This window comes from Dendrobates tinctorius, unplaced genomic scaffold (assembly GCF_039654945.1).
Source record: "Dendrobates tinctorius isolate UK_male_01 unplaced genomic scaffold, ASM3965494v1 ptg000093l, whole genome shotgun sequence".
Taxonomy (NCBI): Eukaryota; Metazoa; Chordata; class Amphibia; order Anura; family Dendrobatidae; genus Dendrobates; species Dendrobates tinctorius.
This window is the reverse complement of record NW_027361761.1, coordinates 12,734,166-12,759,894: the sequence shown is the minus strand read 5'-3', so window position 1 is coordinate 12,759,894 and position 25,729 is coordinate 12,734,166. Positions and strand designations below refer to the sequence as shown.

Sequence of the window (25,729 nt, the reverse complement as noted above, 5' to 3'; positions counted from 1 at the left end):
CTGTTATCTGCATTAGTGTAGGGATAGGTACTAGGTATCATCTGCTGGAAATGAGTGTTCATTCTAGTCACACACATCTCTTCCACAGTCCATAACTTCATTGCTTTTTTCCATACACTCATCGACAGAGTCATCTTTTTTACAGTGATCTGTACTCAGATACATCAAAGCAGGCAGAATTGCTTGTGTTCCTCTCTAGAGCTTCCTGCTGCCATGTACAAGAAAAAAATCTTTTAAGGTACGATTCAAATCCCTTTTATATTCTGCAATAATACCACTCTTATCTGCAATTCGTGTAAGGTGAGCTGTTCCAGTAGTGATAGGATAGCATCTTACAGTCAACTAGTCAGGGATAATTGTCTTACAAATTATAATCCTTGCTGCTGCAACCTAAAAAAAAAAATCAAGGTAACATCTATTCTATGCTAGGTACAGATTAAAAAGTGTTCATTCTGGTCACATTTATCTCTTCCACAGTCCATAACTTGATTGTTTTTTTCCTTTCACTCAGTGACAGGTTCACGTTTTTTATGGTAATCTGTACTCAGAAATGTATCATCTGTATGTAAATAGTATTGGTGGGAGACTTTATGCCAGTGGTCCCCAACCTTTTTTGCACCAGGGACCGGTTTCAAGCAAGACCATTCTTCCATGGCCCGGCAGGGCGGGGATGGAGGTGTGGCAGGGGCGGGGCTTTGGTCATAAGGGGGCGGGGCTATGGACACGGTTGTAGTGTAGCAGTGCATACTTAGAATTAAATAACATTTATAATGTGACTCAACTCACCATAGGTTTTGAATAAGTGCTCCATCACCCCCTTCTCCCCATCATTGCCTTCACCCCATCACTCCCCTCTCCCCATCATTGCCTTCACCCCATCACTCCCCTCTCCCCATCATTGCCTTCACCCCATCACTCCCTTCTCCCCATCACTCCCCTCTCCCCATCATTACCTTCACCCCCTTCTCCCCATCATTGCCTTCAGCCCATCACTCCCCTCTCCCCATCATTGCCTTCACCCCATCACTCCCCTCTCCCCATCATTGCCTTCACCCCATCACTGCTGTCTCTCCATCACTTCCCTCATGGCCTTCTCCTCATGTCCCCATCTCCTCCAGGGCCAGGCTACACAAACACAGACCAACACACACACACATACACACACACACACATACATACATACACACACACACACATACATACATACACACACATACATATTATACGTACACACACACACAGACACCACCTCTCTCCTCTCACCTGCCCGCCGCCCGCGCTTCATCGCTCTGACACAGCAGCTGCCGCGCTCCTCTCTGTGTCAGAGACAGGAAGCGCGGGCGGCGGGCAGGAAGCTGGACGGGTCCTTGCAGCTCCGCTCCTGCTATTCCCTCTTGCAGGCAGCGGAGCTGCTTGGATCGCTCCCTGCCGCCGCTACACACGCCGCCCCAGCCCCCGCTACGCCACTGACCGCCCCTGGCTCCCCTTGTGTCCGCGGACCGGCAAGGGCACTGCAGCGGCCCGGTGCTGGGCCGCGGACCGGCGGTTGGGGACCCCTGCTTTATGCTACTGTAGCTGAAATACTGCGTGTGAACTCTCCAGCGCTTTGTTTCCATCAATTTCTGTGGGCTTCTTGAAGTATTTTTGGGGTCATTGTCCTTCTGGAAGACCCATGACTTAAGGCCCCGTCACACTAAGCGAGATCGCTCCCCCACTGGTTATCGCTGATCGCGCAAGAATGTCCTGGGCCGTTTCTCATCGGCTGCTTCTTGCTGGGCTTCCTGCTGATGAGCGACGCGTGGACGTGGGTGGGAGGACGTCTTCATCGCCGCGTCTGACAGGTAAGTAACGACCGCCGACCGCTGCTACGTCGCTGGTGAGATCTGCCTGTTTGTCAGCTCACTAGGGACCATTTAGCCATTTAGCGATGCACCAGCGATCCTGACCGGGTCGTATTGCTGTCGGGATCGCTGGTGCATCGCTAAGTGTGACGGTACCCTTAGGATGCAAACCCAGTTTTCTGACACTGGGCACTACGTTGCAACCAAAAATCTTTCGGAAATGTTTACATTTCATGATGCCTTGCAACAAATCAAAGCAGTCAGTGCCAGAGGCAGCAAAACAACCCCACTACATCTATGAACCTCCACCATATTTGACTGTAACTACTGTGTTCCTAAATTTGCAGGCCTTATTACATTTACTGTAAACAGTAGAATGATGCGCTTTACCTAAAATCTCTATCTTGGTCTCATCTCTCCACAAGATGCCTGCTGGCTCTCTAAAAGTACTGGGGGCTGCCTGCTGGCTCGTTAAAAATTGTGAAGGCCACAAAATATAATTGCAGTAGCAATATTTGACTATAAAAAGCATAGCTGGCTTTCCAAAACCGCTTATTGAGGACAGGCTGATTGCCCTCTAAAAATAGTGTTAAGGCTGTCTGATGGCTCTGTGACAATAGTGAAGGCCACCTGCTGGAACTCTAACAAAAGTAAGAGCTGCCTGATGGAACCCTACAAATAGCGAGGGCTGTCTGATGGCCCTGACTATACGACTTTCTGAGCTCCTCCTTCATAAATCAAATAGGTTGCATCTGATCATGTCTCATACCACTTGCCAGATAACGTAGTAAAATGTTAAAATTACATTTTCTGATGAATGTTTTTTTTCACCATTGAAAGCTATACAAACAGCAAACACAGCAAAAACACTATGTATGAACATAGCCCATGGTGTGGGGAGAGCGTTTTTTTCCTCTTATTTATTTTGCCTTATAAACAAGTCGTTATCCTGGAAAGAATATTTCTTAACATTTTTTCCAGTAAAATCAATTATATCATTGGTTTTGTATGTTTTATTGTCAGTCCGGAAAAGTGGCGTAATACTTTGACAACATTGTTCCCATCAGTGACCTGGGAGTTACAAATGCTTCCAGGGGTCTTCCTCATGCTGTTCCCATGCAGTTTTATCACTTTTCCATCAATTTGAGCAATTTTTGAACCCCTCAAGATCTCTGGGGTGGGGGCTGGGGAATCACTGGAAAAATTCTCTAGTTTCCCATTGACTTCCATTATACCTGTTACTCGGGTTCAGCACCCGAGCTTTACGATTTGCTCGACTCGAATAACAAGCACCCGAGCATTTTAGTGCTTGCTCATCACTGCTGATAACACCTCTATATACATTATACGACACATGATCCACCAGTCACAATATTTAATGTCACAGCTTACCACTTCACTTTCCTGTATAATGACTGATAAGACCTCTAAATACAGTAGATAACACAAGAAACTCCATTCACAATAGAGGATACCACAGCTCACCCCCTTCTCCTTCCTTTACAATGACCTTTACACAGGCTCTTTAGATGCTTTACTGTTATGATTTTATGAAGGGAAGCTGGGGATCGGGGACTTTATAAAACAGGATACAAGGTTCTAGTTAAGAATTGGAGATATTAAGGATAATTCTTTCTTTAATAACAGAAAATGTTCAAAAAGAAATTGAAAAAGTCATCGGTTTAGTCGAGCCTCAGATGATACATCGCAAAGAAATGCCATACACAGATGCTGTCATCCACGAAATTCAGAGATTTGCCAATCTTGTGCCAACCAATGTGCCACATCAGACCACTCAAGATGTCACAGTGAAGGGCTTCTTCCTGCCAAAAGTAAGTATTAAAAAAAAAAATATTCCCTGGCAGCATCTTCATTAGAGTTGAGTGAATCAATCCACAGAGGATCAACATCTAGTAGAATTTCCTGAAATTTGCATATACTCACAGAATCAAAACTTTTGCCATTGAGTTTGTGAGGATCGTCGAAAAGAAAAGAGAGCCCAGCATTATTTTACACGCAACCAAAGACTAAGAATGGGGTAATTAAGGCTAGTTTCACACTAGTGTTCTCGGGCGCAGCGCAGGGCCGCCGCTAAGCCCCACCCCTGGCCACACCCCTCCGGTCAGTTCCTCCTCTGATCGCATGAAGCTGCATGTGATCAGCGTACTCTATATTTTGCGTTGGGTACGCTGGTCATGCGCTGATATGATTTTGCTGGCACTGCGCCCTCTTGGCGCTGCGCCCAGCTCACAAAAATGCAACACAGCACGCTTTTGTGCGCCGGGCGTAGTGCCAGCAAAATCATCCCAACGCACGACCAGCATACCCAACGCTAAATATAGGGTACGCTGATCACATGCAGCATCAAGCGACCATAGGAGGAGCTGTCCGGAGGGAGCGCAGCGGGAGGAGAGGCTTAGTGGTGGCCCTGCGCTGTGCCCGAGAACGCTAGTGTGAAACTAGCCTGTCATTCATTGCAGCATAGCTTCACCATTATACACTGCAGCTATCACATGACATGGACTACAACAGCCAATCATGGGGTTATCGCAGCAAACTTAAAATATGGAGCTGGCCAAGGAGTGCTATTTTATGCGTTCACATTGTAGAAAAAGGAGGTTAGAGCGCAAAGCTCATTCCACCCAGGAAAAGGTACAGGCCTAAGCAGTGAAGCAATGTACCTGTATTGTCAGTGTGGCTGCAAATTGATTGATCTGAGATAAACTGCAATAAAAGCACCTTAATAGCAGCAGTTTTTATTTTTCACATACTGCTATCAAGGAGAGCATCATTAAGCTCCTCAGTGTAAATATTGCTACTGAAACAAAATCCTGAATCCAAGGCTGGAGATTTACATAAAGTATGTTTCCTGCATTGTGAGATCGGCAAGTCATATATAAATACTGCTCAAAAAAATAAAGGGAACACTTAAACAACACAATGTAATAGGATGTGTTCCCTTTATTTTTTTTGAGCAGTGTATATTTTTTTATATCCAAAAGATAAATCGCCACGACCTCCACTCACCATCCATTTACACCTATTTAGATAAATTGACATCATTTAAACATTAAAAAGGCTGTCTTTTCATTGCAGAGCTGAGAACAGCATCAATAAACTCTGAGACGACCGCAGAGTGTTAAATTCATTTGTTCGGGCATTTATAGTAATTTTTTTAGGAATTTGTTGCAAATTTATTCTAAGCAAATTAATTTTGGAGGTATAGTTATCAAACCTGACAAACTCAAGTTTGAAACAAACAACTTATCTAAAGTCTTGATTAATGAAATCTTGTGTTCTTCCATAATTCATATGACATCTTGAGTAATTAAAAAATATTAGAAGTCATTTATTTAGTCATGCAGTATGGAGCTGTCATCAGGACTTTATACTCCAAACTCATGGTATGTTTGTAAAAGGTCCCAAAGCCCCGATAACAGGATAACTAGGGTTCTCAGTGGTCAAAGCCCCAGCAATCACTAAATTATCCTCTCTCCTTTGGAGGCAAGCTAAGATTTGTTTTAATACCCCTTTAATACAATACCCCAGATCATTGTTCAGTTTCCCTTGCCTAAATAAATATATGATATGGGCCAAAAAGGCTGCATAGAGATCACTTTCAAATTTCACTTGGCTTAAAAATCATAGAATCATAGAATGGTAGAGTTGAAAGGGACCTTCTGGGTCATCTGGTCCAACCCCCTGCTCAAAGCAGGATTCACTAAACCATCCCAGAGAGATGTCTGTCCAGCCTCTATTTGAAGACTTCCAAATGAGTGGTTGCTTGCGAAGAAATACACCAGCCTTCTCAGATGCCCACCAAAAGTACTGAATACAATTCCACATTGGGATCTAATAATGTGCCCTTATGAGGTCCATATATTATTGCTAGGGTTTCTGCCCTACGTTTAGCACATCTTAGCATGAAAAATCATTCATGAATTTATGATTTTTTATTTGCAGGGAACTCACGTAATACCATCACTGACATCTGTCCTTCGAGATAACAAGTACTTCAAAAAACCTGATGACTTTTATCCTGAACATTTCTTGGACTCTGATGGAAATTTTGTCAAAAATGAGGCATTTATACCATTTTCTGTTGGTGAGTATTCTCAAAAGTAAAGCTGGTGTATAACTCGACCATCTGAGGGACTTTCTGACACCAGAACACTCCATGGTTTCAGGTTTTCTGTCTGCTCCTTTTTTTGTAGGGAAGAGAAGTTGTGCAGGAGAGAACTTGGCTAAAATGGAACTTTTCCTCTTCTTTACCAAGTTGCTACAGAACTTTACATTCAAGGCTCCTCCCGGGGCAAAGCTGGATCTCAGTGGTGCCGTTGGCTTCACCACACGCCCCCAAGAACATGAGATGTGTGCAATTCCACATTACTGAACAACACACATCAGCCGCTGCAAGTGTTAGTATGTAGGCTGGGGGTGATTTCATGACTTGATCTAAATACTGGAGGTCTGTAATGGATTGGGGATTACATTCAAGGGTAGCTATCTGGCTAAGTGCGATAGACAATATACCTGGTAATCTAGTGTGACCAATTAGTTAATATATTGTAATCCTTGTTGCTCAAGGTGGCCAAGAGATTAATGGCAATATTCCTAATAGCCTAGGGTTCCATAGTGATCTGGGATAGTGTAAGGGTCAATTAAACTTTTGATGATGTTCTGGGCTGTGGTAGGATACCACATATATCTAGCTACTTATGTCCAGATCCTCCTTCTTATCTACGAGTCTGCTCATCTACCTTTCGTTTAGTCATCCCGGATTATGATTAAACAGTATGATGGCAATAAATTTACTCTTTTCACAAAAATCTCCAGTCAATCACTGTTTAGGACCACCCATAGTTCCTTCTGGCCTATAACATTGTGTTGGTAGGGTGTGAGCATTTTCAACATTATCAATCAGCGTTGATCGCATATTCTCCTAGACCTAAAACACCTTTAATATATGTTTGATAGTGGGTCTCCTCTACGACAGTCAGACAAGGACCCATGTACTTCGGAAACATTAAATAAAGTAATTGACAACTCTCCATTTCTGGGCGAGTGACTGTCACTATATGAAAAATAATATTCCTGCCCTTTAATGCTATTTGTAAATGTCTGTTATATTCTTGTATATTATATTGTTGCCAGAATTGCATGTGCATTTTATATGAAACCCAATAAAAATAAAATGATATAGTAACTCTGTCTCAGCTGCAGGTTTGATTGTAAAGGAACATGAAAACTATCAGCAGATTATCTTTTACAGATATACTGATATCTTGCTCTTCTTATTACTCTGGTAATGAGCCTCAGTTTAGTACTTTGCATTTACAAAGGTTTACTTATTAACAAGCCAGTTTCATATACAACCTTGATAAATAATCGATAATGAAATCAAATCAAATCAAAAGGTTCTGTGCACCCTATTTGTATAGGAGAGATGTCCTCAGTTGTTTCTGCATCTCCTCTGGTGTATAATGGAAAATGTCACCTCTTCAAATGGATCACACCATTGTTCCCAGTACGAGTTAGGTGGTTCCCAACTCACGTAATTAAAGAGAACTTGTCAGCAAGATTTTGTAATGTACAGTAAAGACACAGATGTAATAGCGTTTTAATGCAGATAAAATTGATGACTTTGGTAAAGAAATCCACTTTTTGGTTCTTTTTTAATCAACATTTCAAGTTTTCTGCTAACTGGATTTCAGTGCACTGAGGAAGGACTGTGCACTGAATATTCCCCTCTTCCCGTTTGGGAGTCCCCAGCACTTACACCTGCCTCTGATCTTTAAATGACCTGACTCCTGTGTTTCACATATCAGCAGAGACCTGTTATTCAAAGATTGGAAGCAGGCAGAGTGGCCAGGGATCAAAGACCCAGAGGCAGGCGAATGGACTGGGGAACACAAACTGGAGAAATGCAGAGGGGCTGGTGTTGTGAGTTCATTTTCCCCTTCACCACTGAGGCCCGATGAACTCCCTCTTCTGGTAAAGAAAGACAGTGAGCCTGATTATGAAGCACCTGAGCCTAATGATGATGACTGGTTGAGTGGAGTTACTGACTGGATATAAGGCCGCCAACGCCCTTCTGCCCTGCAGGTGATTTCTCTGAGGGATTCTTGGAGACCAGTCTGAATTCCTGCTCTAAAGCTAAGTTTTCTGCTCTGTTTTTTGCATTTGTGCTTTGACTTTGTTTTGCTTTGTTTTTCTGGATTTCTGCCATTCCCTGCTGGGGTGAGCTGAATTCCTTTAGCTCTGTCTTCAGAAAATACCTGAGTGCTGATATAGTTTTTGAAGCCTAGCTGCTTCAGGTTCTTTTTCCATATCAGCCTGTTGGCTTATGTCTTTGATAGGGTTTTGGCAGATTGCAGACAGCAACCTTCCTTTCCTGTCCTGTTTAGTTAGCTTGGGCCCCATCGTTTGCTCAGCCTATCTTTCTATCTGTGTGAGTGTTTTTCATCTTGCTTCACCGTCATTATATGTTGGGGGCTGCCTTTTACTTTGGGGTCTGCTCTGGGGCAGTTTAGATTTCCTTTTCTGTCTTTAGGCTATTTAGCTCTCCGGCTGTGATCGAGGGGTCCAGGGCACCATAGGAACCCCCCACGGCTACTGCTAGTTGTGTTGATAGGTTCAGGGGTCTGCAATCTGATAGTTGCCAACTTTTCTGGTTTTCTGGATGTAGCTTCTATTTTTGTGTCTGCCTCCTACGGTGACTCTTTCATAACAGGCTGGGAATCACAGACTGGAGACAGAAAGAGGGCCAGAAATCACAGACCAGAGGCAAGCGGAGGGGTCTGGGATCATAGACCGGAGGCAAGCGTAGGGTCCGATGATCATAGACCAGAGGCAAGCGGAGGGGTCGGGGTTCACAGACTGGTGGTAGGTGAAGGGGCTGGAGATCACAGACTGGAGGCAGGTGGAGTGACTGGGGATCACAAACTGGAGGGATGCAGAGGGGCTGGGAATCGCTGACTGAAGGCAGGTGGATAGCCAGGGATCATAGACCAGAGGCAAGCAGAGGGGCCTGGAATCACAGACCAGAGGCAAGCGGAGGGGCCGGGGATCACAAACTGGAGTCAGGCAGAGGGGCTGGGGATTACAGACCAGATGCAGTAGGAGGTCCGGGGATCATAGACCAGGCGGAGAGACTGGGGATCACAGATCAGAGGCAGGAGGAGGACTATTAATTATAGGCAGGAGTCTACCGGAGCGTCAGGAGTCACAGAGAAGGAAGAGAAGACCCGGTGCACAGTCCAGCCCCTGTGCACCAAAATCTAATTAGCAGAAAAATTCAAAAGCCATGTCCTTACTAAACATTACAAAATCGAGCTGACAGGTTCCTTTTAAAGGGTATCTGTCACTCCCTGGGACATATGACCTATTAATATGGGCATACAAGTAATAGAAATATTACACTAGCTGTCAAGACCCAGCAGTCATGTGGTCCGGGACCAGGGGCTCCTTACCAGTCCCTACCACTAAGGGGCACCCTAGCTCACTCTATTCCCCGGGATACTTCTGAAGATGAAGATGCCGGGGTTGCCACCTTTGCCTTATCTCCTGAATCAGCCCTCCGTCTGTTCTCTTCCCCCACCCAGGGAAGAGCGGTTCTACTGTGCTTCGCAGTACACCACCCCAACGAACAAGGAAACACAAACAATGGTAAACTGAAAATATCAAGCATGCAAATTTTCAATCATGTACAGCAAAGGAACGGAGGAAGAGGGAATAACCAAAAGTAAGAGGAGGAAAAGGGAATTATCACACTTACAAACCAGGCAATAGTCCCAAATAACTTCTCAAACGCATTCTCATATAAACACCTCTCATCCAAGCCATGCAGCAAAAGCTAGCTCTGACATGGATTTCAATCAGGACCCAGATTATAAAGGGAATGGGAGTGGCTAACTGAGCTAGGCTGAGATCTCATATTCCCGGGTTTCCAATATTGCCGATTAACCCTGTTCTGCCAAAAGAAATAAGCATCATTTAAAAAGAAAGAGAGGTACTTCTTTTCAGCGCAGGAGTAGGAGCAATCAGATGCTGCAGTCTTCTGGCTCTTCTCTGTTGCGTAACCCTGTGACGCTAGTCCTACCTGTATGCCTCATATTAATGGTCTTGATGCTGAGAAATCTTATATTCTGTCTTTATGTTAATGATTTCATCCAGGCTCTGCGGCATGCAGTGCCTGGAAGAAATCCCTGACTCCTCTCCTCATTGTAATACTGCATCCAGTTATGATGCCAGAATCCTGCTCCTGCACCCTGCACTCCCTCAGAAATACGTACCTTATCCTCCCTTTTATGGGAACTATATTACATTAAGGCATCTTTTGCCACATAAGCAACGTAATTCTAAAATACTGGGTTGCAAAGTAGCTACATGATTGGAAAGAAACATGCAGAAACATCATGTAGTATGATTGAGGGGTCTACATTTGTTAAATTTAACTATTAAAATAAATATTACAAATATTAAAATGTGCCATATCTCACCCTCAATCCGGGACAAGAAATGCTTGGCCTACCAAACACAAAAGTGAGGCCTTGCAACAGACAATAGTATTTGGGTGGTGGGTAAGCATGCACCAAAGTGAGCAAAAAAATCACATTTGCAACATGCATACTTCATAAGGTAGAAAGTTGTGTTTAAATTTCTGGATTAGGGAGAAAAGAAGAGATAAAGAATCCGACCATGAAAGTCCCAACATATCAAAAATCATGCACCGAAATAAAATTTTTATAGAACACACCTTGATAAATGGCATGTCTCTGCACTAAATTAAGTTTTATTAGGATCAGGTGACAACAAATAGAATAACAAGCCAATGTTGTAAAACCAAAAAGGATAACAAAAAATTGATAAACACAACAGGCGCACGCCCAGAAAGGGATTGACAAATTTCTAAAGGGGGTTAATATAGTCAAGATCAACTAAAAATATATCTATATGCAGTCCATTGAAATGGGGACATTAAGATGTCACATATATAACTCACTAGCTGAAGAGCCCGGCGCTGCCCGGGCATAGTAACTAAATACGGTTAGTTATAACAAATTATAATGATTATATCTATACATATAAAGCTGAGTGTAGAGCCCCGCCCACTCCGCATAGCCACATTCACTATAATATCCCAGATCATCCCGTCAAAGCCACCGGACTACTACCCCTAATATTCCACATCATCACATCAGCCAGAGCTACCGGACAAATGCCACTAATATCCCACATCATCCCGTCACAGCCACCGGACTTCTACCCCTAATATTCCACATCATCACGTCAGCCAGAGCCACTGGACTACTACCACTTATATCCCACACCATCCTGTCACAGCCGCCGGACTACTACCCCTAATATCCCACATCATCCCGTCAGCCAGAGCCACCGGACTACTACCCCTAATATCCCACATCATCCCGTCAGCCAGAGCCACCGGACAACTACCACTAATATCTCACATCATCCCGTCAGCCAGAGCCACCGGACAACTACCACTAATATCCCACATCATCCTGTCACAACCGCCGGACAACTACCCCTAATATTCCACATCATCCCGTCAGACAGAGCCACCGGACTACTAACACTTATATCCCACATCATTCCGTCAGCCAGAGCCACCGGACAACTACCACTAATATCCCACATCATCCTGTCACAACCGCCGGACAACTACCCCTAATATTCCACATCATCCCGTCAGACAGAGCCACCGGACTACTAACACTTATATCCCACATCATCCCGTCAGCCAGAGCCACCAGACTACTACCACTAATATCTCACATCATCCCGTCAGCCAGAGCCACCGGACAACTACCACTAATATCCCACATCATCCTGTCACAACCGCCGGACAACTACCCCTAATATTCCACATCATCCCGTCAGACAGAGCCACCGGACTACTAACACTTATATCCCACATCATTCCGTCAGCCAGAGCCACCGGACAACTACCACTAATATCCCACATCATCCTGTCACAACCGCCGGACAACTTCCCCTAATATTCCACATCATCACGTCAGACAGAGCCACCGGACTACTAACACTTATATCCCACATCATTCCATCAGCCAGAACCACCGGACAACTGCCACTAATATTCCACATCATCCCGTCACAGCCGCCGGACTTCTACCCCTAATATTCCACATCATCACGTCAGCCAGAGCCACTGGACTACTACCACTTACAGTATATCCCACATCATCCTGTCACAGCCGCCGGACTACTACCCCTAATATCCCACATCATCCTGTCAGCCAGAGCCACCAGACTACTACCACTAATATCTCACATCATCCCAACAGCCAGAGCCACCGGACAACTACCACTAATATCCCACATCATCCTGTCACAACCGCCGGACAACTTCCCCTAATATTCCACATCATCACGTCAGACAGAGCCACCGGACTACTAACACTTATATCCCACATCATTCCATCAGCCAGAGCCACCGGACAACTGCCACTAATATCCCACATCATCCCGTCACAGCCGCCGGACTACTACCCCTAATATCCAACATCATCCCGTCAGCCAGAGCCACCGGACTACTACCCCTAATATCCCACATCATCCCGTCAGAGCCACCAGACTACTACCCCTAATATCCCACATCATCCCGTCAGCCTGGGGTCAGATCCAGAGCGCTGAGTGGAACGGTCCTAACTTCCATACCAGGGATCCCTTTAAGAGAGGCCTGGTGTCAGAACCAAAGCGCAGAGTGGATTTGCCCTCACTTCCATACCGGGGATCCCTTTAAGAGGGACCTTGGGTCAGAACCAGAGTGCTGAGTGAATTTGCCCTGACTTGCATATCAATGATCCCGTTAATAGAAGCCTGGGGTCAGAATCAGAACGCTGAGGGATTTGCCCTAACTTCCATACAGGAAATCCCTTTAAGAGAGCCTGGGGTCAGTACCACAGCATTTGAAGGCAATTGCCCTGACTTCCTTACTGGGGATCCCTTTAAGAGAGGCCTGGGGTCAGAACCAAAGCGCTGGATGGATTTGCCCTGACTTCCATACTGGGGATCCCTTTAAGAGAGGCCTGGGGTCAGAACCAAAGCGCTGGATGGATTTGCCTTGACTTCCACACCAGAGATCCCTTTAAGAGGGAAGATGTGCCTATGGGACGGAGGATGTGTGATGTGGATATAAGCACGGGAGGGGGGATTCATTTCTGTCGTGTTCTCTGCTGCTTTCTGGGGGGAAGATAATGGCTGGAGCTTATGTTCCCAAGGATGCTAGATTATTCACACCATGTCAGTGTCTGCTGAGGTGTAGTCAAGTGGGAAAACTTGCTCATAGCAACCAATCACAGCTCAGCTTCTTATGAACAGCTCTAGTGAAATTAAAGATGCTTCGTGAGTGGCTGGTGATACACACATACACACACACATTCAGTTTTATATATAGAGATTTATAGTTTACACCAGTATAAAATGAAAGACTAAATTTATATGTAAAGCGCTAGCGCAAATAAATTACCAATAATGTATGGAAAGTGCTCGTGCATAATCATCATATGCATATGAAATCTACATGCATATTTACCGTAGTGCCAGTACAAAAAACATAGTTATGATCATGAGCATTATTAACTATAATAATATAATCACAAAATCACTTTTCCTACCGCATATCTATCATGCTTTTGACCCAGTATTCACCACTTATAATTCTCGCCTTCACAGGAAATAAAGTATACTTATAGGTTGATAAGAGTAGTATTAGGATTTACACTATCAAGCTCGCTCTTCCGAGTGGTGTCCACTCTGATGCGCGTTTCGGCTAATGCCTTAGTTAGAGGCCCCCTTACCAACCTATATGCATACTTTATTTCCTGCAATAGAGAACATTATAACATTGCATGTGGATTTAATATACATAAGCTGATTCTCTCTTGTCTTCTCTTGGTTATTCACCCACTGTTCTATTTTATATGTATAGGGTCCGTTTTTTTGATTTTGTAAGGATACTATATATGTTACAGTATATAATAATAATACGCCATCAACATATACCACCTAGTGCAAAGTTTATCTATAATAATAGAGGCTGTTGTATCCACAAAAATGTCAGATGTGAGGACTGTGTGTGCTGTTCCCAACAGCTAGAAATGTTGCCTCAAGAGATCAGAAGAGACTCTAGCTAAAATTATCTGTAAATTTTAGTAATATGACAATACAAAATGACAAGACAAGAGTTCCTGTGCACCTCCCTCCTTGGATGTCGTTGTTCCAACTCTGTTTTTTTTATTATTGTCTTGTCTTTTTGTATTGTCATATTAATAAAATGTACAAATAATTTTAGTTAAAGCCTCTTCTGGCAACATTTCTAGCTGCTAGGAACTGGTCATGATTAAACTTTATTTGAAGAGTCTAGCATTTTATATTCTGGCATTGGGACATATATGATTATCTGTATGTAATGTGCCTGTTTATAAGTTCTGGTGGTGGGATCTCTGATGATTGAGGGTCTGCCACACCAAGATCAATCACACATCGTCAACGCCAGAGTGGTTACCGTCTACGATAATATGAGTAGACAAACATCCTTCTTTTATTTCCTCCATGTATTTCACATTTCGATCTACCACACTATTGTATATGGCTTAGGCTAGTTTCACATTAGCGTTTGGAGGCGCAGCGGATGCTCGCCTTGAAGCTCCGGCCCCTGCCACGCCTCCTCCGGTCAGCTCCGCCTATGGGCACATGCCGCTGCATGCGGCCTGCGTATCCTATCTTTAGTATTCGGTATGCAGGCCGGGCACAAGTATGCTTTTCCCGCAGCACGTGTCCTGTTGACGGTGCGGCGGCCGCACCAAAATGCAACATGTTGCGTTTGGCGCAGGACGTCGCACCTTCAAAAGGACGCATGCAGTGGCAAAAGCATACCTGCGCATGGCCTGCGTACCCAATGCTAAAGATAGGGTACGCAGGCCGCATGCAGCGGAGTGCGCCCATAGGCGGAGCTGACCAGAGGAGGCACGGCAGGGGGCAGAGCTTCATGGCGAGCATCCGCTGCGCCTCCAAATGCTAATGTGAAACCAGCCTTAGAAGACAAAATGGTTTCAACTAAAAACTAAAAAATGAAGCAAACATACATCTCCATCAACCATAAAAAGAAAATGATGCGGGTCTTGAAAAATGACATGTGAATGTATTTTTTTTATGAATTTCTGTTTTTTTTAACCACTTAAATAAAAAAAGACTGTACATGTTTGGTATTACTGAAACTGTAGTGATCTGCAGAATCAAATCGCCTGTCATTATTACAGCACAATGAATACCATACCAACAAAACCTAAAGAAAGTATTCCAAAATTGTATTTTTGTCCAATTTCACCACGTTTGGATTTTTTCACATTTTCCAACACATTGAATAGTAGAATGACTGAAATAATTCAAAACTACATTCCCCCCACAGTAAATAAACCCTTGTATGACTGTGCGGATGAAACAATGGGTAAAAACAAAATGTTAAAACACCACGTCAGGAAGGATTATTAGAAAACCTTCATGGACTCACAGCTGCGGTAACTCTTAATCTTACACAGATCAATATAAACACGGCACTCATACAATATGAAGTATTGGTGCTCAAGTAGGGTATCCAGCCCGTCTTATCAGCAGAGAGAAAACTTGGCACTCAAAACAAATTTTTTTTCGCAGTAAAAGATTCCATGGTGACAATTATGATAATAATTTTTATCATATATATTTTATCATATGTTAACATATGATAAAATATTGATAACAAGTTTGTAAAGTCAATTGTCGACACCCCTGCATGGTTCTCCTTCTCCTTCCATGCAGGGATGCCGACATACTCACTGCCTCGGCTGCGTGGCCTGGTCGTTCAGCGAGCTCTCTGTTTACTTCTTTAAGGAGTCACTGCGGCACACGTAGTGCGCATGCGCTTAGTCAGTGCATATAGTAAAATCTATAGCTGAGAGGCATTTAGTAAAAGAGTTCGCTTTCAAGATGGCTCCCAGCCAATAGCATGAAGGTATATTGTTTGAAAGGCATTCTCCCCAATAGGGAGGTGCCAAGCAATACATTTAGTCATTACGTGAGGTCCCCTGGTCTGGTGTGGTCAGGGTCCTGAACTCGAATACCTGGTCCCAGTGCAGCCAGTCCTGAACCTGAATCACTAGTTCCAGTGTAGTCAGTGTCCTGAACCCAAATTCCTGGTCCCAGTGTGCCCAGTCCTGAACCAGAATCCATAGTTAAGGTGTGGTCAGTGTCCTGAACACAAATTTACTAGTCCTAGAGTGAGCAGGTAGCGGGATGCAGTAACAGACAAGAGGCAGACCAAGGGTTATCAAAGGGTTTAATTCACAGGAAGATACTCCTCACAAAGAGATATTTAAGCGAGGGGGAGACTTCTTCCCTAATACAAAGAACACTTCTAGGGGGTTTTAACTAATAGGGGAAAAAATGTAAACTATAAACTATGCACTTATCACTTTGAGCTCCAGTCACAGATGTGCCCCTCACTTTGACTGGGGCCACATGGAATGAGCCACAACGGGGGTCTTTTACAGTCTTGTGGAAAATGGGGAAAGCTTTTCTGACGTTGAGATTGTCCTCTTGTGGTCCTGACGGTGTCTTCTTTTCAATCCTGTCACTGACATTGAATGCCCAAGGTTCAACCATGGGCACTGGCCCCAATGGATGCAGGGCATAAGGAGGGGCAGATTCTTCCCTCAGCGGTGAGAATTCTTGCACTATTGGGGCCTGGGAGACTGTCCTGAAACAGTTCACAGTGGTCTGTTTGGTCTGCTGAGTTATACCGTTGAGCACCGGTGTCCCTCACACAGACCTTCCCTTCCCCAGTCGGTACCGTCGGCCAGAGCAGTTGTGTCAGCGTCGACGGCCGAGTTCGCAGTCTTGTCAAGGACCTTGATGTAGGCGAGGACAACACTGTTAGTGGGGACAGCGGTATATGCGGCCTGACAGCGGGACCCCATCGGTCAGCTCCTGTCAGCGCGTCCTCTCGTCTCCAGCTCCCCTTAGCTCCACCACCTCACCTCACAGCAGAAATTACCTCATGCCACTCTTGCATGCTCAGCATGCTCCACAGTTTGAATTTCTGCACGTGCATTTTCTGTCTGCTTAGCCATTCCCCCTTTTCTCAAGCACAAGTAACATCCTGTTACTCAAAGCGCTCCCCCCTGTAACTGAAGTGACAGACCCGAAGGTTCTGAGCCCATAATGGATGAGACAAGTCTGGCTTGCTTCTTCTCCTTACACTAGTGCAGCCAGTCCTGAACCTGAATCCATGGTTACGGTGTGGTTAGTATCCTGAATAGTGTTGAGCGATACCATCCGATATAGAGAAATATCGGATCGGATTGGATCGGACCGATGCCCAAAAAGTATCGGGTATCGCCGATTCCGATACCGGAAGTCCCATTCAAGTAAACGGGACAGAAATATCGGAATTAAAAAAAACCTTCTTTCCTTGCACATCCATTTTGGGAGGAGGGAAGAGTGTGGGCGGTGCGTGGGTGGACACTGTGCGTGTCTGTCTGTGCCAGCTGCTGGGGGTCTGTGCGGGCCTCCGGGGACCTGTGCCGGCTGTCGGAGGTCTGTACGGGCCTGCCGGGGGCCTGTGCCGGCTGTCGGGGGTCTGTACGGGCCTGCCGGGGTCCTGTGCTGGCTGCCAAGGGTCTGTGCAGGCCTGCTGGGGGTCTTGTGTGTGTGCAGGCATCGTCAGATGGGACTACAAGTCCCATCAGGCTATGCCTGCAACAATGACAGTGATTGACACATTAGCCAATGATGGGACAGCAGTAGTCCCATCATCCGGCTAATGTGTTGAATGTAAAAAAAAAAAAAAAATACAAACTACATACATACTACATGCTACTTACATACTACATATATACAACATTCATACAACATACATACATACTACATATATACAACATTCATACAACATACATACATACTACATACATACTTCATATATACTACATTCATACAACATACATACATACTACATACATACTACATATATACAACATTCATACAACATACATACATACTACATTCATACAACATACATACATACTACATACATACTACATATATACAACATTCATACAACATACATACTACATACATATTTCATATATACTGCATTCATACTACATATATACTACATTCATACAGCATACATACATACATACTACATAATACATACATGCTACATATATACAAAATTCACACAACATACATATATACTACATACATACTTCATATATACTACATTCATACAACATGCATACATACTACACATATACTACATTCATACAACATACATACATACTACACATATACTGCATTCATACAACATACATACAACATGCTACAGACATACAACATACATACACTCACTGGCCACTTTATTAGGTACACCTGTCCAACTGTGTGTTAAGACTTAATTTCTAATCAGCCAATCACATGGCGGCAACTCAGTGCATTTAGGCATGTAGACATGGTCAAGACAATCTCCTGCAGTTCAAACCGAGCATCAGTATGGGGAAGAAAGGTGATTTGAGTGCCTTTGAACGTGGCATGATTGTTGGTGCCAGAAGGGCTGGTCTGAGAATTTCAGAAACTGCTGATCTACTGGGATTTTCACGCACAACCATCTCTAGGGTTTACAGAGAATGGTCCGAAAAAGAAAAAAAATCCAGTGAGCGGCAGTTCTGTGGCCGGAAATGCCATGTTGATGCCAGAGGTCAGAGGAGAATGGGCAGACTGGTTCGAGCTGATAGAAAGGCAACAGTGACTCAAATTGCCACCCGTTACAACCAAGGTAGGCAGAAGAGCATCTCTGAACGCACAGTGCGTCGAACTTTGAGGCAGATGGGCTACAGCAGCAGAAGACCACACTGGGTACCACTCCTCTCAGCTAAGAACAGGAAACTGAGGCTACAATTTGCACAAGCTCATCGAAATTGGACAGTAGAAGATTGGAAAAACGTTGCCTGGTCTGATGAGTCTCGATTTCTGCTGCGACATTCGGATGGTAGGGTCAGAATTTGGCGTAAACAACATGAAAGCATGGATCCATCCTGCCTTGTATCAACGGTTCAGGCTGGTGGTGGTGGTGTCATGGTGTGGGGAATTTTTTCTGGGCACTCTTTGGGCCCCTTGGTACCAATTGAGCATCGTTGCAACGCCACAGCCTACCTGAGTATTGTTGCTGACCATGTCCATCCCTTTATGACCACAATGTACCCAACATCTGATGGCTACTTTCAGCAGGATAATGCGCCATGTCATAAAGCTCGAATCATCTCAGATTGGTTTCTTGAACATGACAATGAGTTCACTGTACTCAAATGGCCTCCTCAGTCACCAGATCTCAATCCAATAGAGCATCTTTGGGATGTGGTGGAACGGGAGATTCGCATCTGGGATGTGCAGCCGACAAATCTGCGCCAACTGTGTGATGCCATCATGTCAATATGGTCCAAAATCTCTGAGGAATGCTTCCAGCACCTTGTTGAATCTCTGCCACGAAGAATTGAGGCAGTTCTGAAGGCAAAAGGGGGTCCAACCCCTTACTAGCATGGTGTACCTAATAAAGTGGCCAGTGAGTGTACTACATACATAATACATACAATACATTCATACATTCATACATACATACATTTAGACATACAGTACATATAACATAGAGTACATACTCACCATCACTTGTCACTTTGATCTCCACAGCCAGTGTCATCTGTGAGAAAAATATGAAAATAACAAACATTTATACTCCCTGATCCGCAGAAATCCACGAGTGTCCCACGCCGATCTCCCGTGGAGAACAGCAGCATCAGCTGTTGCGACCGCTCTCTAGGGGGCTCCAGGAATACAATGACGGGAGGTAGGTATCCTTCCTCACTGTATTCCTCCGCCACTGTAAAAAAAAATAGTCCCTAGTCTACTTTTGGCATTGCTGTGTGAGAAAGTTCCCACGCAGCTTTTGCCATAAAGTGAGACCTGTGAACGATAGTAACCTCTCAGTGATGCAGTGCAGGAAATCATCGTGGGACACTCGTGGATTTCTGCGGATCAGGGAGTATATTGGTTGTTTGTTATTTTCTAATTTTTTTCATAGATGACACTGGCTTCGGGGAACAAAGTGACATGTGATGGTGAGTATGTACTCTATGTTATATGTACTGTATGTCTATATGAAGATACGTCACGAAGATAAGCGTCGGGATACAGCAGTTATTACATGGCAGTTAGTCAGGGCAGGAGTCAGGTAACCCTCACTCTGCTGTCCCTTTTAACCATGTGCTTTATTCCTATCCTCCTATGTTCTCTTGCGATCAACTTTCACCGACCAATCCCCCCTCCATCACAACTCATATACATCAGCTCCTCTCTCTTTCCTTCTCCCATGTACAGCTCCCATGCACTTCTCACCTTCTTAAAAAACCTCAGCCCATCTTGCCCAAACACACTGCACAAAAAATCTTCATACAATTCCAAAAACTACTTGCTCTTTATCTTCCTGCTCCTACTGATTTCAGGGGACATCTCCCCCAACCCCGGTCCACCATCCCCCAACCTCAACCCCTACCCTACCTCACATCGAAACCTTAATAATCTTACTAATATTATTTGCACTCCTTCATCTCCTTCTTTCAATTGTGCCCTTTGGAATCCATGGTCTGTATGCAACAAGCTTCCTTTCCTACACAATTACTTTCTGAAAAACTCTCTAAATCTGATGGCCCTCACGGAAACCTGGATTCAGGATTCTGACACTGTCTCTCCTGCTGCCATTTCCCATGGTGGCTTACAATTCTCCCATTCCCCGAGACCGACAAACAGACCTGGTGGTGGAGTCGGCATACTCCTGTCCCCACAATGCACTTTCCAGGTCATCCCCCCAGTTCCATCACTCTCATTCCCTTCTTTTGAAGTCCACACCATCAGGCTCTTTCGTCCCCTCTCCCTCAGAGTAGCGGTCATATACCGGCCCCCAGGCTCACCCACCCACTTCCTGGACCATTTCTCTGCCTGGCTGCCGCACTTCATGTCCTCAGAACTACCAACCCTTATCCTGGGAGACTTCAACATCCCCATTAACAGCCCCACTTCCACATCTGCATCCCAGCTTCTATCACTAACCACTTCTCTAGGCCTCTCTCAGCTCTCAACCTCTGAAACACACAAAGACGGTAACACCCTGGACCTGGTTTTCGCCCGGCTCTGCTCAATCTCCTACATAGATAACTCACCGCTTCCCCTCTCTGACCACAACATTCTCTCCTTTACACTCACAAATCCTCGCTCACCCCAGCACCCTCCTACCTACCATTCAGTCAGAAATCTACAAGCCATTAACCCTCATACACTTTCAGACTCCCTACACTCATCACTGTCCCCAATCTCTTCTTTGTCCTGTCCTGATCTGGCTGTACATCACTTCAATGACACTCTTAGAAGCACCCTTGACCAAGTAGCTCCCCTCAACCTCAGAACCTCCAAACACAGAGTGAAACAGCCCTGGCTCACATCGCAAACCCGATTTCTCCAGCGATGCTCTAGGTGTGCTGAACGCTTATGGAGGAAAACACGCACACCAGAAGACTTCATACACTTCAAATTTATGTTAAGGACATATAACTCTGCCCTTCACCTCGCCAAACAGACCTACTTCACCACCCTGATCTCCTCACTATCCAACAACCCCAAGAAACTTTTTGACACCTTTCACTCCCTCCTCAGGCCAAAAGCACAAGCCCCTATCACAGACATTTGCGCTGATGACCTTGCCTCCCACTTTATAGAGAAAATAGACAATATCCGTCAGGAAATCCGCTCCCAATCACCAAATTCAGTGACTCCCATCCCTCCCTGCATTCCCCCTGGCTCACTCTCCACATTCGATCCCATCACAGAAGAAGAAGTCTCCAGGCTCCTCTCCTCTTCTCGTCCGACTACATGCACAACCGACCCCATTCCCTCACATCTCCTCCAGTCTCTCTCCCCAGTCGTCACAACTCACCTAACTACAATCTTTAATCTCTCCCTCTCCTCTGGCATTTTCCCCTCCTCCTTCAAACACTCTATCATTACTCCATTACTAAAGAAACCCACCCTCGACCCATCCTGCACAAACAACTACAGACCAGTCTCCAATCTCCCCTTCATCTCTAAACTCTTGGAGCGCCTGATATACTCACGCCTTACCCGTTACCTCTCCACTCACTCCCTCCTAGACCCTTCACAGTCCGGTTTCCGCCCCCTACATTCGACAGAAACTACACTCATCAAAGTGACCAATGACCTTCTGACAGCAAAACGTAATGGTGACCACTCTCTGCTCATTCTTCTCGACCTTTCTGCAGCTTTCGACACTGTTGACCATCCTCTCCTACTCTCTAGGCTCCAGTCACTAGGCATTAAGGACACTGCTCTTTCCTGGTTCTCCTCCTATCTTTCCGACCGCTCCTTCAGTGTTCTGTTTTCTGGCTCCACTTCATCTCCTCTTCCTCTCACTGTTGGGGTACCTCAGGGCTCAGTCCTTGGCCCCCTTCTCTTCTCTCTCTATACGGCCCCAATTGGACAGACCATCAGCAGATTTGGCTTTCAGTACCATCTTTATGCTGATGACACACAACTGTACACATCATCCCCTGACCTTACCTCCGCTGTACTACAGAACGCCACTGACTGTCTGTCTGCAGTCTCCAACATCATGTCTGCTCTCTATCTGAAACTCAACCTCTCCAAAACTGAACTTCTTCTGCTCCCACCATCTACTAACCTCCCTAAATCTGACATTTCCCTCTCTGTGGGTGGCACCATAATAACACCCCGACAGCAGGCACGCTGTCTGGGTGTTATGTTCGACTCCGATCTCTCCTTCACCTCCCATATACAATCTCTTGCCCGCTCATGCCGCTTACACCTAAAGAACATCTCTAGAATCCGCCCTTTTCTCACCATGGAAACAACAAAAACTCTCACTGTCGCCCTGATCCACTCCCGCCTGGACTACTGTAATGCTCTATTAATTGGCCTCCCTCTCACTCGACTCTCCCCTCTCCAGTCTATCCTTAATGCAGCAGCCAGGGTTGTCCATCTGGCTAATCGTTACTCAGACGCGTCCGCTCTTCGCCAGTCGTTACACTGGCTGCCAATTCATTACAGGGTACAATTCAAAGTACTTGTTCTCACACACAAAGCTCTCCACAGTGCGGCACCCCCTTACATCTCCTCCCTCATTTCTGTCTATCGGCCTAACCGACCGCTGCGCTCTGCAAATGACTTTCGACTAACCTCTGCCCTAATCCGTACCTCCCACTCCCGACTGCAAGACTTCTCCCGTGCTGCGCCAATCCTCTGGAATGCTCTACCCCAAGATATTAGGATCATCCACAATTTGCATAGTTTTAGGCGCTCGCTCAAAACGCATTTGTTCAGAGCGGCCTATCACATTCAGTAATCAAAGTCATGTTATGTTTGTGTGTGTGTAGCCCATTCACTATCTCCATCTAACCCCCACCCCCTGAAGATGGCTGGACCGTCATTGTAAATACATCATTGTAAATACAAACCTATGCTTTGTATCTCCCCCACCTCATTGTAGAGTGTAAGCTCCACAAGCAGGGTCGTCTTATTTCGCTTTAATTATTGTATTGTTAACGTTGTTACTTATGACTGTTGTGTTTGAAACTGTTCAACTGTAAAGCGCTGCGGAATATGTTGGCGCTATATAAATAAAGATTATTATTATTATTATTATTATTATTATTATTATATGTATGTATTGTATGAATGTAGGAATGTATTGTATGTAGTATGTGTGTAGTATGTATGTTGTATGTATGTTGTATGTCTGTAGCATGTTGTATGTATGTAGTATGTACTATGTATGTATGTATGTTGTATGAATGTAGTATATATGTAGTATGTATGTATTGTATGAATGTATTGTATGTAGTATGTCTGTAGTATGTATGTTGTATGTCTGTATCATGTTGTATGTATGTTGCATGTATGTAGTAAGTATGTAGTATGTATGTATGTTGTATGTATGTAGTAAGTATGTAGTATGTATGTATGTATGTTGTATGAATGTAGTATATATGTTGTATGTATGTATTGTATGAATGTATGAATGCATTGTATGTAGTATGTATGTTGTATGTAGTATGTATGTAGTATGTAGGTTGTATGTCTGTAGCATGTTGTATGTATGTTGTATGTATGTTGTATGTATGTATGTTGTCTGAATGTAGTATATATGTAGTATGTATGTATTGTATGAATGTATTGTATGTAGTATGTATTTTGTATGTAGTATGCATGTAGTATGCATGTAGTATGTATGTTGTATGTCTGTAGCATGTTGTATGTATGTTGTATGTATGTAGTAAGTATGTAGTATGTATGTAGTATGTATGTTGTATGTCTGTAGCATGTTGTATGTATGTTGTATGTATGTAGTAAGTAAGTAGTATGTAGTATGTATGTATGTTGTATGAATATAGTATATATGTAGTATGTATGTTGTATTAATGTAGTATATATGTAGTATGTATGTATTGTATGAATGTATGAATGTATTGTATGTAGTACGTAAGTTGTATGTAGCATGTATGTATGTTGTATGTCTGTAGCATGTTGTATGTATGTTTTTTTTTTTTTACATTCAACACATTAGCCGGATGATGGGACTACTACTGTCCCATCATTGGCTAATGTGTCAATCACTGTCATTGTAGCAGGCATAGCCCGATGGGACTTGTAGTCCCATCGGACGATGTCTGCACACACACAAGACCCCCGGCAGGCCCGTACAGACCCCCGACAGCCGGCACAGGCCCCCGGCAGGCCCGTACAGACCCCCGACAGCTGACACAGGCCCGTACAGACCCCCGACAGCCGGCATAGGCCCCCGGCACAGGCCCTCGGCAGGCCCGTACAGACACCTGGCAGCCGGCACAGGCCCCCGGCAGGCCCGTACAGACCCCCGACAGCCGGCACAGGCCCCCCGCAGGCCCGTACAGACTCCCCGCAGTCGGCACAGACCGCGCATCATGATGCGCACAGACCGCGCATCATGATTACATCATTTCAGCAGCCAATCACAGCCACTACAGTGGCACATTACATTATGGGGACTTCCGATTCCGGTATCCGATACTGAAAAAATATCGGTACTCGGTATCGGAATTCCGATATAGCGAATATCGGCCGATACCCGATATTTGCAGTATCGGAATGCTCAACACTAATCCTGATCCAGAATCCCTTATCCCAGTGTGGCCAGTGTCGTGAACCTCAATCCTTTGTCCCAGTGCAGCAAGTCCAGAGAATGGAGTCCTGGGTCCGAGTGTGGTCAGTCCACAATCTGAAATCCCTGGTTCTAGTGCAGCCAGTACCTGAACATCATTCCCTGGTCCATGTGCGGCAAGTCCCTGAATCAGTAACCGAGACCAGTGTGTCTAAACATTTACCTATCTGAGTTCCCCATATTTCCTGACTGCTACAACTAGTTTACAAACAATGATGCCTCAATAGAGACGCCTGTTTCCTGAAGTCACTTTGGCAGTACCTGAATCAGTCCTATCTCTCCATGTCAGTAACCATTCTGCCTGAGGATCCAGAACTTTGTAGTCTGAATGGAGCCCAAGTCCATATCCATTTCTCCATACCTGATCCCTAGGTTCAGCAGCTGCAGTACCAGAGGAGTGCCAACGAGTGGTACCTGTTGGCTATGTAGAAGGGAGGAGCGGGTTGCTACGACTGTTGAATCATCACGTCCGGATGTGCTGGGGCCAAACCTCGTGTTTCTGGGAGGAATGAGCCGGAGCAAGCCAGTAAGC

The 25,729-nt window shown here is 44.8% G+C and overlaps 1 protein-coding gene across 1 annotated transcript in view; it reads left to right on the top strand.

Moving 5' to 3' along the window:
* LOC141098648 (cytochrome P450 2C5-like) overlaps positions 1-6,985 on the top strand; it is a 206,986-nt gene extending 200,001 nt beyond the window's left edge. Inside the window, exons 12-14 of the mRNA XM_073586620.1 lie at positions 3,489-3,673; positions 5,805-5,946; positions 6,056-6,985. Of these exons, the coding sequence (XP_073442721.1) occupies positions 3,489-3,673; positions 5,805-5,946; positions 6,056-6,234 (506 nt within the window). The 3' untranslated portion in view covers positions 6,235-6,985. The remainder of the gene's footprint in view (positions 1-3,488; positions 3,674-5,804; positions 5,947-6,055) is intronic.
* Positions 6,986-25,729: the final 18,744 nt, after the last annotated feature.